Source organism: Oreochromis niloticus, linkage group LG7 (genome assembly GCF_001858045.2).
Source record: "Oreochromis niloticus isolate F11D_XX linkage group LG7, O_niloticus_UMD_NMBU, whole genome shotgun sequence".
Classification (NCBI taxonomy): Eukaryota; Metazoa; Chordata; class Actinopteri; order Cichliformes; family Cichlidae; genus Oreochromis; species Oreochromis niloticus.
Genome location: NC_031972.2, coordinates 58,506,947 through 58,521,240, shown reverse-complemented (window position 1 = coordinate 58,521,240; position 14,294 = coordinate 58,506,947). Strand labels below are relative to the sequence as shown.

Genomic DNA, 14,294 nt, shown 5'->3' with positions numbered 1-14,294 from the left:
ATAGGCTGCATCTTCAGCCAACGAGAGTTGGCATTCCCATGCAGAAGGAACAAAGAGGGGGGAAACGGGTGGAGGTGGGTGGGGGAGTAAAGCGCCGAAGAGTGAGGTGAGGCAGAGCTCATTCAGTGGGATCGTTGAGCTGCGGAGCTCCTCGGATTTTACTAACAGAAAATCCCTGTTTGGTCCGTGAAGCGCTCCTGTCTTGGAACGCGGTGCGCTCTGAAGCTCGCGGTGGCAGACCCTCTCTGAAGCTGATGAGATAAGGTCCTGTAAGGGGACAGCACCAAAAACTTTTTTTCGTCGTGATTTGCTGCAAAGGTAAGACGATGATTGGCGTTTATTTTAAACATGTAAATAGGATACGTCAACACAAACAGGTTGATTATTAACAAGTGAGTGGCTTTTCTTTGGCGTCACATCCAGTTGGTTGTTCATCACCACAACTTACAGGTAAACATAAGTAATTGCTTTGAGAAACGATTACAGGTGCACCTAATATACATGCTAGTAGGTAAACCATTTCAAAAAGCTAATTGGTTGACAGATTTCCATCTCTCCCCCTTTTAATTAACATTTTTGTTTGTTTGTTTGTTTTTACATTCATATCGCAGCTACTCCAAAGGTAAAGTGACAACCTGCAGTGAAAAGTCCCACAAGGCCGACCGTCAACAATAAGCTTGAGCTGCAGATTAAATTGCAGCAGTGAAAAGGGCTGAATATGCTCATATTTCTCTTCGGATAGCGAAAATGGCAAATATTAAATGAAAGTCGATTGGACGTGATGTAGATAAACGACGTAAAGAAACATTACAGTGGACGGTTAAAAATAAACCCGGCTTTGCGATGGTCAACACTTTGATACCTACCTACGTTTCTGGACACAATTCTGAGGATGCCCCGGGAGAAAAAACACAAAACAAAACAAAAAAAACATTATTCTAATTATCTGGCGGCTGAGCCAAAAGCAGCACTCTGTGAAGGTGCTGTCCTTGTTTTCCTTCATCCAAACGCCAAACGATTCCCATCTTATTATTGCTTAGAGAAATTCAGATGGGTTAAGCGCAGATCACACAGAAAAAGTAGATTTTATTGTAAATAGGTGCTGTGACATATTTTTTATAGTTCCATTATAAATTTTGGTTTGACACCAAGTGTGACTGCGTACTAATGAACGAACCCTGTTTTTCTTGTGTGACCTGTGTAGCGGTTCTGAACATGAAGCCAACAAGTTGTAGCCTGTGTTGCAGCTTCTGATAAAGTATTTTATTGTGAAAAAGACTATTCGTAGCCTCGTAGAGGTGTCGGCAGCCTCTTGCATTTACAAGACGACCATGCAGTTGAGTAATAAATGAACTCCTCCCTTAAAAAAACAAAACAAAACGAAAATATCTTATAGCGAGCTGTCGCCCACCACCCCTTCCCTCCTTCTTACCTTTGGCTACAAACGCCACCCCCTCTGAAACCAATCCTTGCAGCACTCTTCCTTTTTATATTAAAAGGAATGCACATGGGCGTTGGGGCGTGAGCACACACAAACACACAGTTTTCCAATCGCACCATCAATGTCACCATGGAAACCAATTCTCTTGGCACTCTCAGTTGATCGCCTTCTGCATTAGTCTTGGATGGTCTTGAAAACGGTTACAGGGTTGTTTATGGATGCTTCTGTCAAAAGGATGTTGATCAAACCTAGACAGGGCTTGGCGCTTCGCCTGAGTACAGATAAGTCTATATGTTTGGGTTTAATGGGCATGTTTTCATCCATCGGTGGGCCTTGTGAGAGGAACTGGCTGTACCATGAGGAGACATGATCGTTGAGGCCTTGACCTTCATTGTAATTGCTACGAGAATCTGTAAAGCAACTGTTCATGCAGCTGATTCATATTGGCAAACTATTGCACTGTGGCATTTTTCTGCCTTACATGACTGAACCTGACACGTATTCAAGGCAAACCCACACATGCAGCTGGGGGAGGGAGGGGGATCTTTTATATTTGCAAGCATATGTCTTTATCATGTCATGCGGTTTCACACTGTGAAGTGCAGCCATAGCATTTCACATAAATGAAAATTTGCATCCACATCAATGTTTGTATGATGCATATATTTAGCATCCACTTATACAGAAGAAATTAATAACAAGTTTTTGTAGGCACTGCATCTGTCAGTTCAATTTTGAATCTTCCTTTCCTTCATTTGTTAGGAATTAATTAGGATCAAAAACTAATTATTTCTAGGGTGTTTATGATTTTTTGTTACAAGACCGAAAAGGAATTTTCTCTCTTTCTGTGCTTTTCGGCTCATAGAAATGGTCAAAGTAACACTGTTGAAAAGACAAATATTGCAACTTTAAAGACAATTTTGCAGTGACTATCGAAAATGTAAAATTTTAATAAATATGTTTAAAATATGTTTTAACTCTTGGAAGTTTGGAAGCTCAAAAGATGTAACAAAGGAGGTGCCAGTTGTCATGCATGTGCGCGCACACACACAAAAAACACGCAGTACAGGGACACACATGCACATCAAAAGATCCTGCAGCATGGCCGATCTTGCTCTAGAAGTGAAACAAGTCAAAAGTATATTTTCCCAAAGCTGTTATGCTTAACATCTGTCAAGATGCTACTTTAATTAGTGAAGACAACATTCATTGCCCTCAGGGCAGGACAGATGTTTAGGTTAACACTCACATGCACATACATGCTCACATTGTTGTGGAGAAACTGGCTGAAGGCAAATCATGGCGCCTTGTCAAAAAATCCATGTGCTGATTGACTGATATCTTCTTCAGTGACTATCCTCTTTAGTGCAGATTAAATTCCACCAATAATGGTTTCAATAGTTTTGAAACTTGATAAAGATCTGTTGTGCTTCAGAATTATTAGAGAAGGAATCCAGTAGATAGATTTGTGTAATGTACTCAGTTGACTGGGAACAGTGGACCAAGTAAGCAGTCAGCAGTATTTAGACATGAACTGATTCAAAGAAAATTCAAGCTAAGTGGTGGAATGAATACAAACAAACAAACAAACAAACAAACAGGTGAAAAAACACCCACTGAAATCCAAAAGCACTTTAGTTTTTGCCAGACAAACTGAGGTTTTTACACTGCGAGAAGTGTGAGGCAGAATGTGAGAGAGTTAACATGTGGGAGTAATAGAAAGATAAAATGCTGGGGAGGACAGAGAGTAATATATAGAACTCTTTGTTTTTAAATTGATAAATGATGGAGTGGGTGAGCAAGGGACAAGGTAGGGTTGTTGCCCCTCCTTGAGACCGAGAGACATTTTTCTTTGAAAAGCGAATCCTGCCCATGTACGCAGAATTCAAAGAGCTCCAGAAGCACTTAGAAGATGGGGCCCATGTTACCTGTCTGGGGCTGGGCAAGTCAGACCTGTTCTCTTATCTGTTTGGAAAGGCTTGATTGAAGACACTGAGAAAAAGTGTGATTTAAAATGGGATGAAAAAGAAGGTGGTGAACATGAAGAGAAATGCGGAAGAATGAAAGAAAAATGATTGCAGATGAAGAAAAAAGAAAGAGAGGAAACAGGTGAACTAGAGACCAGTCCACAGCAGGGGGACATCCACAGAGATGTGTACCTGTGTGCGTGTGTGGTTGTGTGTCTCCATTCACCCAGCTTCTCTGTGGTCTCGCTGGCAGTCTGTGGCATCTAGTGCTTGAGTAATCCTCCTGGGAACATTCAGAAGCTGCCAAAGTGCCATCCAGCTCCTCTTTTCACTCTTTACCACCCGTGCTTGTCTATCTCTATCTCTCTATCTCTCTTTTTACACTCATTCAGCAGTCCTCCTTTTCTTTCTCTAGCTGTTGCTTTTATCCCAGTCCTTCCAAATTACAGTAATGTCACCCAATTTCATTTTGTTACTCAATTTTACTGTATTTGTTTGCCAACTTTTCTCTCTGGGCTCCGAATCGTGATTTGTCTTCTTCTTGTGACTCTATCACAGCTGTGAGTCTTCCCAATATGGGGAAGAAGGTGATTCATCATCTGTTTTTTTTTCTCTCCCTCTTGTAGTTCTGCCTATAGAACCAATGTTTTGGTTCTCAGAGAGCTGGACAGTTAAGCCTTTCCCATGGGATGACCAAACAAAGAGCCCAGCTCCCTTCACTTCTGTATGACTGCACAGGAACAGAATCATAGGCATTGACTAGCGGGACTGCTGCTGGGCGGCAAAATGATAGATCTCTGCTGGCCACGAATGAGGCACTTCTTCATTTTTGCAATGAGACACCAATATAAACTGCCTCTTTAATCTCTGATGAGGTGCCAGGGAAGAAGCAAAACCACCCACGTGGTGCCATTTAAGTTTACAGTTTATTTATCTCATGTAATGTAAATTTTGTCTCAGAATAATATTTTGTACTTCTGGACTAGAATTCTCCTTTATGAGGGTTCTGACAGCAGAGGTAAACAAAGACACCTTAACTTCGTCATACAAAGACAGTACAGTGGAAAAAGTTTACATTTATTTAAATTTAGTAAAATGAATTGTACAGTATTATTGGAATTTCTGCCATCACAGCGTAAGACCTCTGTATATGTGCTGGACAGGTGCTCTATAGGCTACTCATAAACAACAGTAAAGGAAAACAGTGCTTTATGAACTTTTTTGTGCTTTGCAGGCTGGTACATCGCCTCATGGCTACATTATTGTGAAATAAAAAAAATTGTAATAGCGGCTTATTAAAATTCATGTCATGTAAGTAAATGTCATTTTAGCCTTCTAGTGTAATTTAGTGCTTTGCTGTGCAATGTTCTTGGCCCTGTGGCCCATTACTAAACTATCTGAATTTTTGGTTTGGTCCCATCTGGTAGACATGGGTCAGAAGTTATTGTTAGATTATCCAGGATGTGTACTGAAAGCCTGCCAGTGCCATCACATTGTGAAAGTTACCTAAATACAGATAAGTTTCCCTCACATACTGACTTTATCTGCTCTGCCTATTATATGCAAATCTGCAGTTTTCAATTCCTGTTTTGACCCATATTCTGCATCATATTAGATAACTGCTCATAATTAATATTGGAGGTCACCATACTAGCTAGGGGGGTCCACATGGGGATTGAGTCAGCATTTACTGGTACAGCCTCATCCCTCCCACTCTCTACATCACTGCCACTGTCCTCCTCCTTGCAAAACTTCAAACCACTCACATCCCATTGGCACCTGCTACACTGGAATTCAGGTCAGCAGGGGGAGTCACGAAATTACTCCAATAGTAATTGGTAAAGGGAAGAAGAGGCAGGATAGAGGGGGTCTCATTTTCTTTCTCTTTTTTTGCTTCCTGGCACCAAAGACCATGCCACTATGAACAATCATCCCATTGTGTGGCGACAAAAGAAACATAATTGAAGCAGATTTAGAGCTCAAAACAAATAAAAGACTTCATCTGAACAGTGATTTATCGTGACAGATTCACACTGATTATCAGATGGAGCTACTTTTGGTTTATACAACAGCTTTGTTAACTTGATGTCAGATGTCTTTATATTTTTGCAGAAAGTAGCATCCAATCGCAAAAATGCTCAACTTTCAAGAACAATAATAGAGCTATTCGATTAATCTGATTTATCTGATCTGATCTAGATTGAGATTTTTAAAAACAGTTCTGTGTAACTAAAAAGATGCTAAAGAGCTTTTAAACTGTTAAAATACATTAATAACAAACGTTTTTGTTTAACCTGTCTTTAGGTTAAGGAAAGGTCTCTCATATCCCACTGAATGTTCCTTTTACTGTTTATATTTGTCTACCTATCATTTCTATTTTTGATGCTTGTAATCCATGTTTTGGAAATCAAATCTTACTGAAACACAGAGGGGAAAAACATAAAAATAACACAAAAATGACAAAAAAATTGTCTAATTGCCCATTTCACCCACTACCCCTCCCAGTCTCACCCACCTTCCTCTTCCTTTGCCCCTTTTTACTATTCCACAAATCCTCAATTAAGTGCGTAATGGGCCTCAGAGGCAGGTTTGTGTGCTTCTTTGTTCAGCCTTGGGGGATCGACTGGCATTAATGTTCCTCTTGAGTATGTAAATAGCCTGAGCTGTGGGAGCGCAAAGCAGAGCTGCTACTTGTCTACTTAATCGCAGTGAGCTCCATCACTTTCGGACATTTTAGGGAGCTGAAACAAGACATGCATGAGAACTTCAGGACTAAATACAATACCCACACTTAGAAGAGTAACCTCAGCACCCATGTCCACCCCCCAATTCTTCCGGAACACCCCCCTTTTTTTTTTGCTCTCTCTCTCTCCTGATTCCCTCAGGACCCTTTACTCTCACCCTTTCTACCTAACTCCCCCCCAAACCTGGCAGTGCCCTCACCCCTCCTACTTACACAGCTCCCTGACCAATCCTTCCTCTGCATGTGTGCTGCTCCCCACTGCTCAGCCTATCCCATCTTGACAAGCTCCAGTTGATGGACCCTACAGTCTAGTTTTGTTTACCTCACCCACTTGTCCAGCGGAACACACAACAATTGCGTTCATTGCCTGTTTGTCAGCCCCCTTTTCAGAACTAAGAGAGGAGAAAGAGAGGGTGGGGGTGGGGGGGATGAAAAAACAAAAATGGAGGCAACAATTAAGTTTTCCCTCCTCCCCATGAACCCTGTGCGAGCGGTTTCCCAGCTCTATATTCTGTGAACTAACTTGGAGGCCTGTAAAGTGGCCCATTATTCTAGTAGGGTTGGCGTGTTCCAAGAGCGGATTGCCTCAATGGCTGATGAACACAGAGAGGGTTTTGTTAGCAGCGTTTGGCTCACCACATTATGCACTGGTTAATTAGGAGGTCTATCTATCTATCTATCTATCTATCTATCTATCTATCTATCTATCTATCTATCTATCGATACAGTCTTCTATATATCTAGACATATACCCTGAAATCAATGGAGTACACAGACCTGTTGGTACATTCACACTGACATCTTTGGGAATCCTTGTTTCCTCATCCTGAAATCCAAAGGAAGTTTACTATCTTCTCACAGGCTACGATTTTTTATGCATGTGGGATTTATAACAGTGAAAATGTGCTGAAAATGATTTTGCCCAGAGCCTGTGATAATGATTGACTGTCACTATATGCTGGCTTTTATAATTAGGTTGTGGAAAAAGCCTATGAGAGAGTGCTCACCCTCTACAGCATTCCTTTGCTGCCTATGACTGAAAAAATATTTACATAGTTTGACAAAGTGTGCATGACTTTGAAGGAAAAACGATGAACCAAAGAGTAGCAGAGGACTCCATGTGGCTTCACATGTAAAAAGTGTTACTAGTAAGCAAAAGCTAGTTCCTGCTTTTCAGATTCAAAGACATGGCTCTGAAAGAAGAGCAGTAGCAAAGTGTTTCTTTATCTTTAATAATTATAAATTTGTAAAATTCTGTTTATTTAAAAAAAGACCTAAAATACTCCAGTTCATGTAACCAGGACCAAACAAGGCTCAAGATAATCTACCTTTGCTGGAAATGCCCTGTACTGTATCAGTATCTTGTATGTGTGTGAGGAAGAAAAGAAGAGAGAAACTTAGGTAGAGACAGAGAGCGATGAACAGGAAAACAGATATACGCTGAGACACTGAAAGTGAGCAGCTGACAGCTCGGTCACACTTCCCTGCTCTCCTGATACGCTTCCATATTGCGTCCCTGATGATGGGCATTTTCCTCAGGACACACACAGACTGTTCTTAGCAGATTATTAGATTTTCAACTAATGAGCACACCTTGTCGAAATGTGATTTAGCTAAGAACACTGTAACTGCCATGTGTACATACATCTATTTCAAGTTTTATATGCAGATAACATATGTCACATATCCAAGAAGTACAAGCATTTCTTTTGGTTGCACAGACACTAGGCACTGGTTTCATTGTTGAAGATAGTTATACCTGCGATATTATTATCTTACTGTTAGAGGTTAAAATGATTTCCATGCTGTTTTTAAGCAAAATTTAATATAGACTTTTATTTTAATTTTAACCAGACCATGCTTGTTATTTAAATGATCCAATTCACATAGCATATAGAAATCTAAACAAAATATTTGTCTTCAGGACTGAGTCATATGCTAGCATAGGTACAAAATGTGCACGTGGTAGCTTGGCTGAGCTGGATGATGTAATGAGCTGTATGTGTGCAGGCATGCCCTTTCAGTCAACGCTGCAGGGTGGTGTGGGCAAATCGGGGTAATGGCTACTGTTTCAGGCTATGCTCAGTCCCTATAGGCTGAACTGTTTAATTAGTGAGAGAACATCCATCCTCCTTTGTCCTCTTATTGGCAAATCCTGACCTGGAATTTAACCCCCCTCACCCAGCCTTTGATTCATGGGACATGACCAGCAGACATTTTCTGTGTTGACATTGGCATTCCACATTCAAAAACAATTTTAAGCGCATCCTGTCATTTGAATTCATTTCAATTTTAGAGTGTGTCAGGTGAGTCTAGTGATGTATGAAACATGATTTGCGCAGTAATCCAATTTCACAGGGCCAGCTGCGTAACACAGATGTCAGCTTGTCATGTGTCCACAGATAACGTGATAACAAAAAAGCCCCTCGCCTACAGTAAATGTGGAGACATGCTGCTCCTCAAGTGATTACTTTCCCCTTCACCTTCACTGTTTTCTTATCCGCTTGCCATTCCTTTCCTTTGTCTCCATCCTTACCTCCATCAGTGACGCCCCCCCCGTTCCCTCGCCCTTCCCCCATTGCATTGTTATGGATCCATCTTGATGTGGCATTCTTGCCATTTAACCCCTCCCACTCTCCCCTGTCATCTGCCTCTCAGCCATGTAGCGGGTATATTATTGCGGTGTTTGTAGTAGGGGGTGGGGTTGTCCTGCCTTACTGGCTCATTTAATGAGCTCCGGTGGGGATCGGACCAACTGCATGAAAAGCTGTGTGTTGAAAAATGGGATGTTCTGTTAAACAGATGCGCCTCTGCTAATGATAGTGCTGTAGCATCACTTCATATACAGCATGAACACACGAACACTCATAGGAGGCGGGAAATGTGTTTAACCGATCAGCTGCTTGGGAGGTTTGGAGAGGTAGAGTGAGAGCATCTCACGTGACTGTTTTTTTTGTGAACTTTCATCTGTGTACCTAGAAAAGAGTTGGAGATTTGGATAGGGAGTACTGAAGAAGCGGTCACTACATAACTGAAATCTTCACAGTTAAGAGTCTAAGAAGAATGTGAGTCATAAAAGCTGAGACTTGGGTTATGAATGTGAGTGGTTTAAGAATAGCTGTTGATCTTTGCCCTTTTTAAATCATAAAAATAATCCAACACACCCAGGGGTGTCACTACGTGTCCTGTAGCTCCAGCAGTAAGGAGGTTGTGGTGAAATAGATACCATCAGACTAAATTCCCTGTCAGATATTATCCAGATGAATTGAAGTCACCTCATTCAGTCCTGTGACAACCATGACCCTGCATAATGGGTCATTAGGACTTAATTACAGTGGGACTTTTTCGCATTTGCGATCTATAGAGACTCCAACACAAGCTTCGGGATTCTCAGAGACTCTCTCTAATGACTGCCTCATTATGGACACAGAGTTGTGCTAAACAAAAGAAAACCTTAGGGAATGCTCCTTTATGCACTGCCAAGATGGCGATACACCGTGATTTTAAAATATAATGAGAAAAATGGGAAATTTGAAAAGAGAAAATCTGTCTTACAGCTATTGAATACAAGAAATTGAGAATTTTGTCTCTCAGGAAGGATATTACTTAAAGAGGAGAGTCATCACTGTATCTGTTGGAAGATACAAAACCGACAAGCTCCAGTCTGTGAATTCATGTAAAAAATTGGTACAATTATGACAAGTATGACTTTTTTGATCTCCTAGTAGTTTCAGTATGGGCTGTAATACCATGTGACAATCTCAGGGTCAGCTGTGGTAAGTACTTGGTAGTCTGTCAGTATTTGGGAGATCTGTGCTAAGACCGGAGGCTGGGTCACTGACCGTGGTACTGAATACCAGTGCTTAGGCCTACAAAGGCAGGATGCACATATGTTTTTAAGGCTATCCCTGTTATTGTCACCAGATCTGCAGCACTATGTTGATAACAACACGCTTTAAATTTCTGTTGCTTTTCTCTTATCTGTACTGTGAGTAAAACTTCAATATGCAGAAAAGTTTCCTCAGAATTTCCTTTAGAACATGTCACCTGCTTTCCTGTCAGTGATTAGTGACTTTGTTAAATATCAGCATAAATATATTTTATTCAGTGTACAGATACATTTACCTTTGTGTCTTTCTTCTGACTATAAGCTCACTGCAGGGTTAACTTTTAATTGGCTTAAGACAACTTTTTAAGTGTACCACTGAGTGACTGTACATCTACTCTCTTAAATTAACAGAATTTAGAGAATTTTGGATCACCAACACTAAAATCCAAATGTCAAAGGTGTAGCATGCTTTGGAAAACAACATTCAAAAACAGCTGAGACACACAAATATGTAAAAAGACAATGTATAAAGATATTATGCAGAAAATACATCATCATGTTTATTTGTTGGAGAATAGCAAACTGACTGTGGAAGGAAAGCACAGTGCCAGTTCTGATTTGGGATTTGATATTTAACACATGCAGTTTTGCATCAGTATTGTTTTATTGGAACTTCTGCTTGATTACTTTTCCCTCTGTGGACATCTCTATCGATACCTATCCCTGAACATATTAATCCCAACCATGTAGGGATACATAATCTAGAGATGCAGTGTGATAAAGCCTCTCTTTCTTTCGAGTCCTGGAAATTATCTCCCACTTCTCATGCACAGCACAACCTGGAGTGTTTGATGAGAGCTTCCTTTTGAGGGGCTGGTGGTGGTCACAGCTCCTAGGCAGCCAGTATGTGTGAGCTCATTTCTTCCCACTCTAATGCAAGTGACTGTGAGGCCCAAAGGGGGCAGATATATCCGGAGCCTGGCCCTGCTCCAGTTGCCTTTACATCACAACATATTGTGATGCACCAATCAAGAGAATGGGGATTGGGCCCCTCGAGAGACCAGTGGGAAACATGTATTCTTGTATACACCTCCCTCTGTGCTATCACATGGATGATAACAGCCTGAATTTGACCAGTAATCACACAACCAGCCTCTAATGCAAACTTTTTTAGTTAATAGGTAGACATATTTTGTGAATGGCACCATATGTCCACACTTACCACAGTAGCTCAAAAATTATAAAGCAGCACAAAATGCCTCATGAAGTTTGTTTAAATGATTTTTTTGTAGAAAATTAATTTTCTTTTATGAGATAAAGATAAATTTTCAATCTTTTGAGCCATACATTCTCTTTATAGGGTGTTTGTGCAGGCCGTGTGTTTGTATGCTATGTATGTGTGTGGCTGTGAGCTTCCTCCTTCCCCTTCATCCTCTTCTCTAAACCACAGAGTGTTGCTAGGACAACCCCTCGTGGTCCTTGCTGCATCGCAGCAGCACTCAATGCCAGCGCTCAGGGAACCTCCTCGCACTGGGAAGGCTGCATAAAATTGGGATAATCGCCGTCGATTATGGGACACAATGAGCTGCTGCTTCTGAAAGATTCATTCATCCTGGAAAAAGAGACTGTGGAGGGGGGAAAGAGAAAGGGGCGCCTTGGTCCCTCCGCTGCTCTCCCACGGTGGGCACAGGCATGACATCAGTGGCCTGAAAGAACTGGTATTCTGGACATGCCCACTGCACTCCCCTCTCGCTATACCCTCTCATCTGAATCCCCCCCCTCCTTTTCTTGCTCCTGCCAGTTTGGATGCAGCACTTGGCCGGACGAGTTGGGGCCACTGCCACTGTTTGCGTGTGAAACAAAGCCCCTCAGAAGGAAGAGAGAGGAAGCAGAGAGCTTCACATGGTACCAGCCAAAAGCGGGGATGGCTGCCTCGGCCTTCCCCTCACAGGCCCCTCTTTTGGCTGAGAAGTGCTGGTGCGACCCCAGTACCCCTTTCTCCCCTAGTGTCCCTCTTACTCGCCCTTGTAACCCCTTCTTCTCTGTCCTAGCCCCTTGCTCTCATCCCGAAACTGCACTCTTTTCCCGGGAGAGCCCTTTGAATAAGGATGACATGTTAAGGGATTTAGGATGAGTGATTTCTCATGACACAACCTTTACAGACAGAGATGGCATTCCTCTGGCTTTTGTTGTGTAGCTGGTCATTTGTTTGAAGAGGAAATAGCTTTCCAACACATTTCCCTAATTAGAATAATGTGATACTGCTCAATGCCATGTGAAGTCCCATGCTGCTGGGAGACTAGAGGGAAATCAGCGTGACAGCATCCTCACATGGATCACATAGGTCAATTGTGCTTTGGAGTTCAGTTTGAAGTTTTATTGACTATAGTGAGAAGATGTAAATATCTAAGCAGGGGTGTGTGACTTGATTAGGTGGAAATTAATTTTATAGATAGATAGATAGATAGATAGATAGATAGATAGATAGATAGATAGATAGATAGATAGATAGATAGATAGATAGATAGATAGATAGATAGATAGATAGATAGATAATCGGTTATTCTTTAATCATCTTTTCCCACAAAAGGGTTACTTGCAAAGCACTACTATATTGTGCTGGCATGATCATGCTCATCTCCAGTAGCCTAGCCTGTCATGCACTATCCGTGGGACTTGGATGCGTCTATGTGGGGATTACAGTGTCCAGGGACTGTGAAGGACCCTGAGGGACTTGAAATATAGGCTCTGATACTAGCTCCTCCCTCCATTTCTTCTTCTTAGTTATTTATTTACTTTTACGTTTGTTGGCTGTGCGTGTGCGTATGATATGTGTGCACGTGTAAGATTCGTGAGTAGCTGGTCGTGGGTGTTGGTGGCAGTGGAGTCAAGGGGTAGGGGGTGTGGTGGTGGAGGGGGGGTGGGGATGTAGCAGACATCAGGATGGGGCCATTCAGGTTGCTGTGTCTGTGACTAAGTCTGTCGTCTGGACTGTGTTGACTCGCTCCTCTCTGGATTCTGCGGAGGAGTTTGTGGACAGCTGAAAGCAGGTTGCCGTCAGCAGAGCAGTGGTGTTTTTAGCCACCGGCTGTACCTGGGATCTTATCTGCTGACATCAGGCAACATATTTGGATGGAGCACTTGCACGCCTGCTAACACTTTCTTGTGCCGACTCCCTCTTAAATACCAAAGACTGGAGATTTGATCCTGGTCAATGTATATAGCACTTACCTCAACTCCCCCAGAAATGAAGTAAGTACTATGTAATTTCATTCATATCATAAATATTTAATCCTTTTACTTTTTTCTCTTTTTTTACTCCAGCCACTTATTGATTTTTAAGTTTTATTTTTATATATAATGAAAAACATATAGTTTTATAGTTTTAGTTTTATTCAGAACTCCAGTAACTCTTTATGGCTTTACAGTCCTGTAATGCAATTAATCTGACTAAGCTCTCAGCCAAGATTAACTGGTTTAGAACGTGATCCCATTAGTGACTGAGAAGAAGAAGCTGTTTGTGGGTGTGTGGGCTTGTACAGGTCTGAAGGTCTGAAATATGGTTTTGTACTGAACATTTAGTCAAATCTGATTATACTGAAACAAAAGTAATTTTTTAACATTTACACTTTCTAAAACAAGATGCCCAGTCCCATCTTGACTGTGGACTTAAGTGTAAAGCTTCTCAGAATTATCTGTTAGGGCACAGTAATTAATTCGAAGCTTATAAAATGTTAATAACAAGAAGAATGTTCCATCCAGCAAAATGACTTTATAACACAAAAACACCTTGCTATTTCCTCCTGGTGCAAATTGATAATAAATAATGCAGCTGCTGCAGTGGCTGTAACTCTTAGCTATATTTTTTTCACATTCATCCATCACTGGGTCACACAAACCTGCTCTCTCATTTGTCTCTGACTCGGTGAGAGAAGTGTTAATGAGAGGATTACAGCAGAGTATCGCCTGCTTCCTCTCATAGTGCTAAAAATACTGAAAGGGAGAGAAAAGGGGGACATTCAATTAGCAGCACTCATCACTCCTGTGGAATAGGATTTTTATGTAATGGTAATTTTTTAATTTCTGGGGTTTTATGAATTCCTTGAGTTTTTATCTAAAGTATGAAATCACACCAAGATAGAGTGCAGTGTGGCTGCTACGTGCCTGCTGTTTGCATGTATTTTCTGTATTTCACACGTTGAAATTAGTAAGAGGAGCTAGGAATCATCCATCTGTGTGCCTGGAAGGTGACCAGGTGGTCTTGTTATAGTCTTTCAACACCGCAATGCAGACACAATGGGGGAGGTGCGTGTA

At 41.4% G+C, this 14,294-nt stretch overlaps 1 protein-coding gene across 3 annotated transcripts in view; it reads left to right on the top strand.

Moving 5' to 3' along the window:
• Nucleotides 1-92: 92 nt before the first annotated feature.
• The window catches only part of slc1a2b (solute carrier family 1 member 2b), a 29,321-nt gene continuing 15,119 nt past the window's right edge, over nt 93-14,294 (top strand). Inside the window, exon 1 of one of the 3 annotated variants that reach the window (XM_005470985.4) lies at nt 93-318. Coding sequence is in view for 2 of the 3 variants with exons in the window: in XM_005470984.4 (XP_005471041.1) it covers nt 13,195-13,232 (38 nt within the window). In the remaining variant the exon portion in view is untranslated. Of the gene's footprint in view, nt 319-12,935; nt 13,233-14,294 lie in introns of those variants that run through there. The other 2 variants (XM_005470984.4, XM_005470986.4) reach the window with 2 other exon arrangements.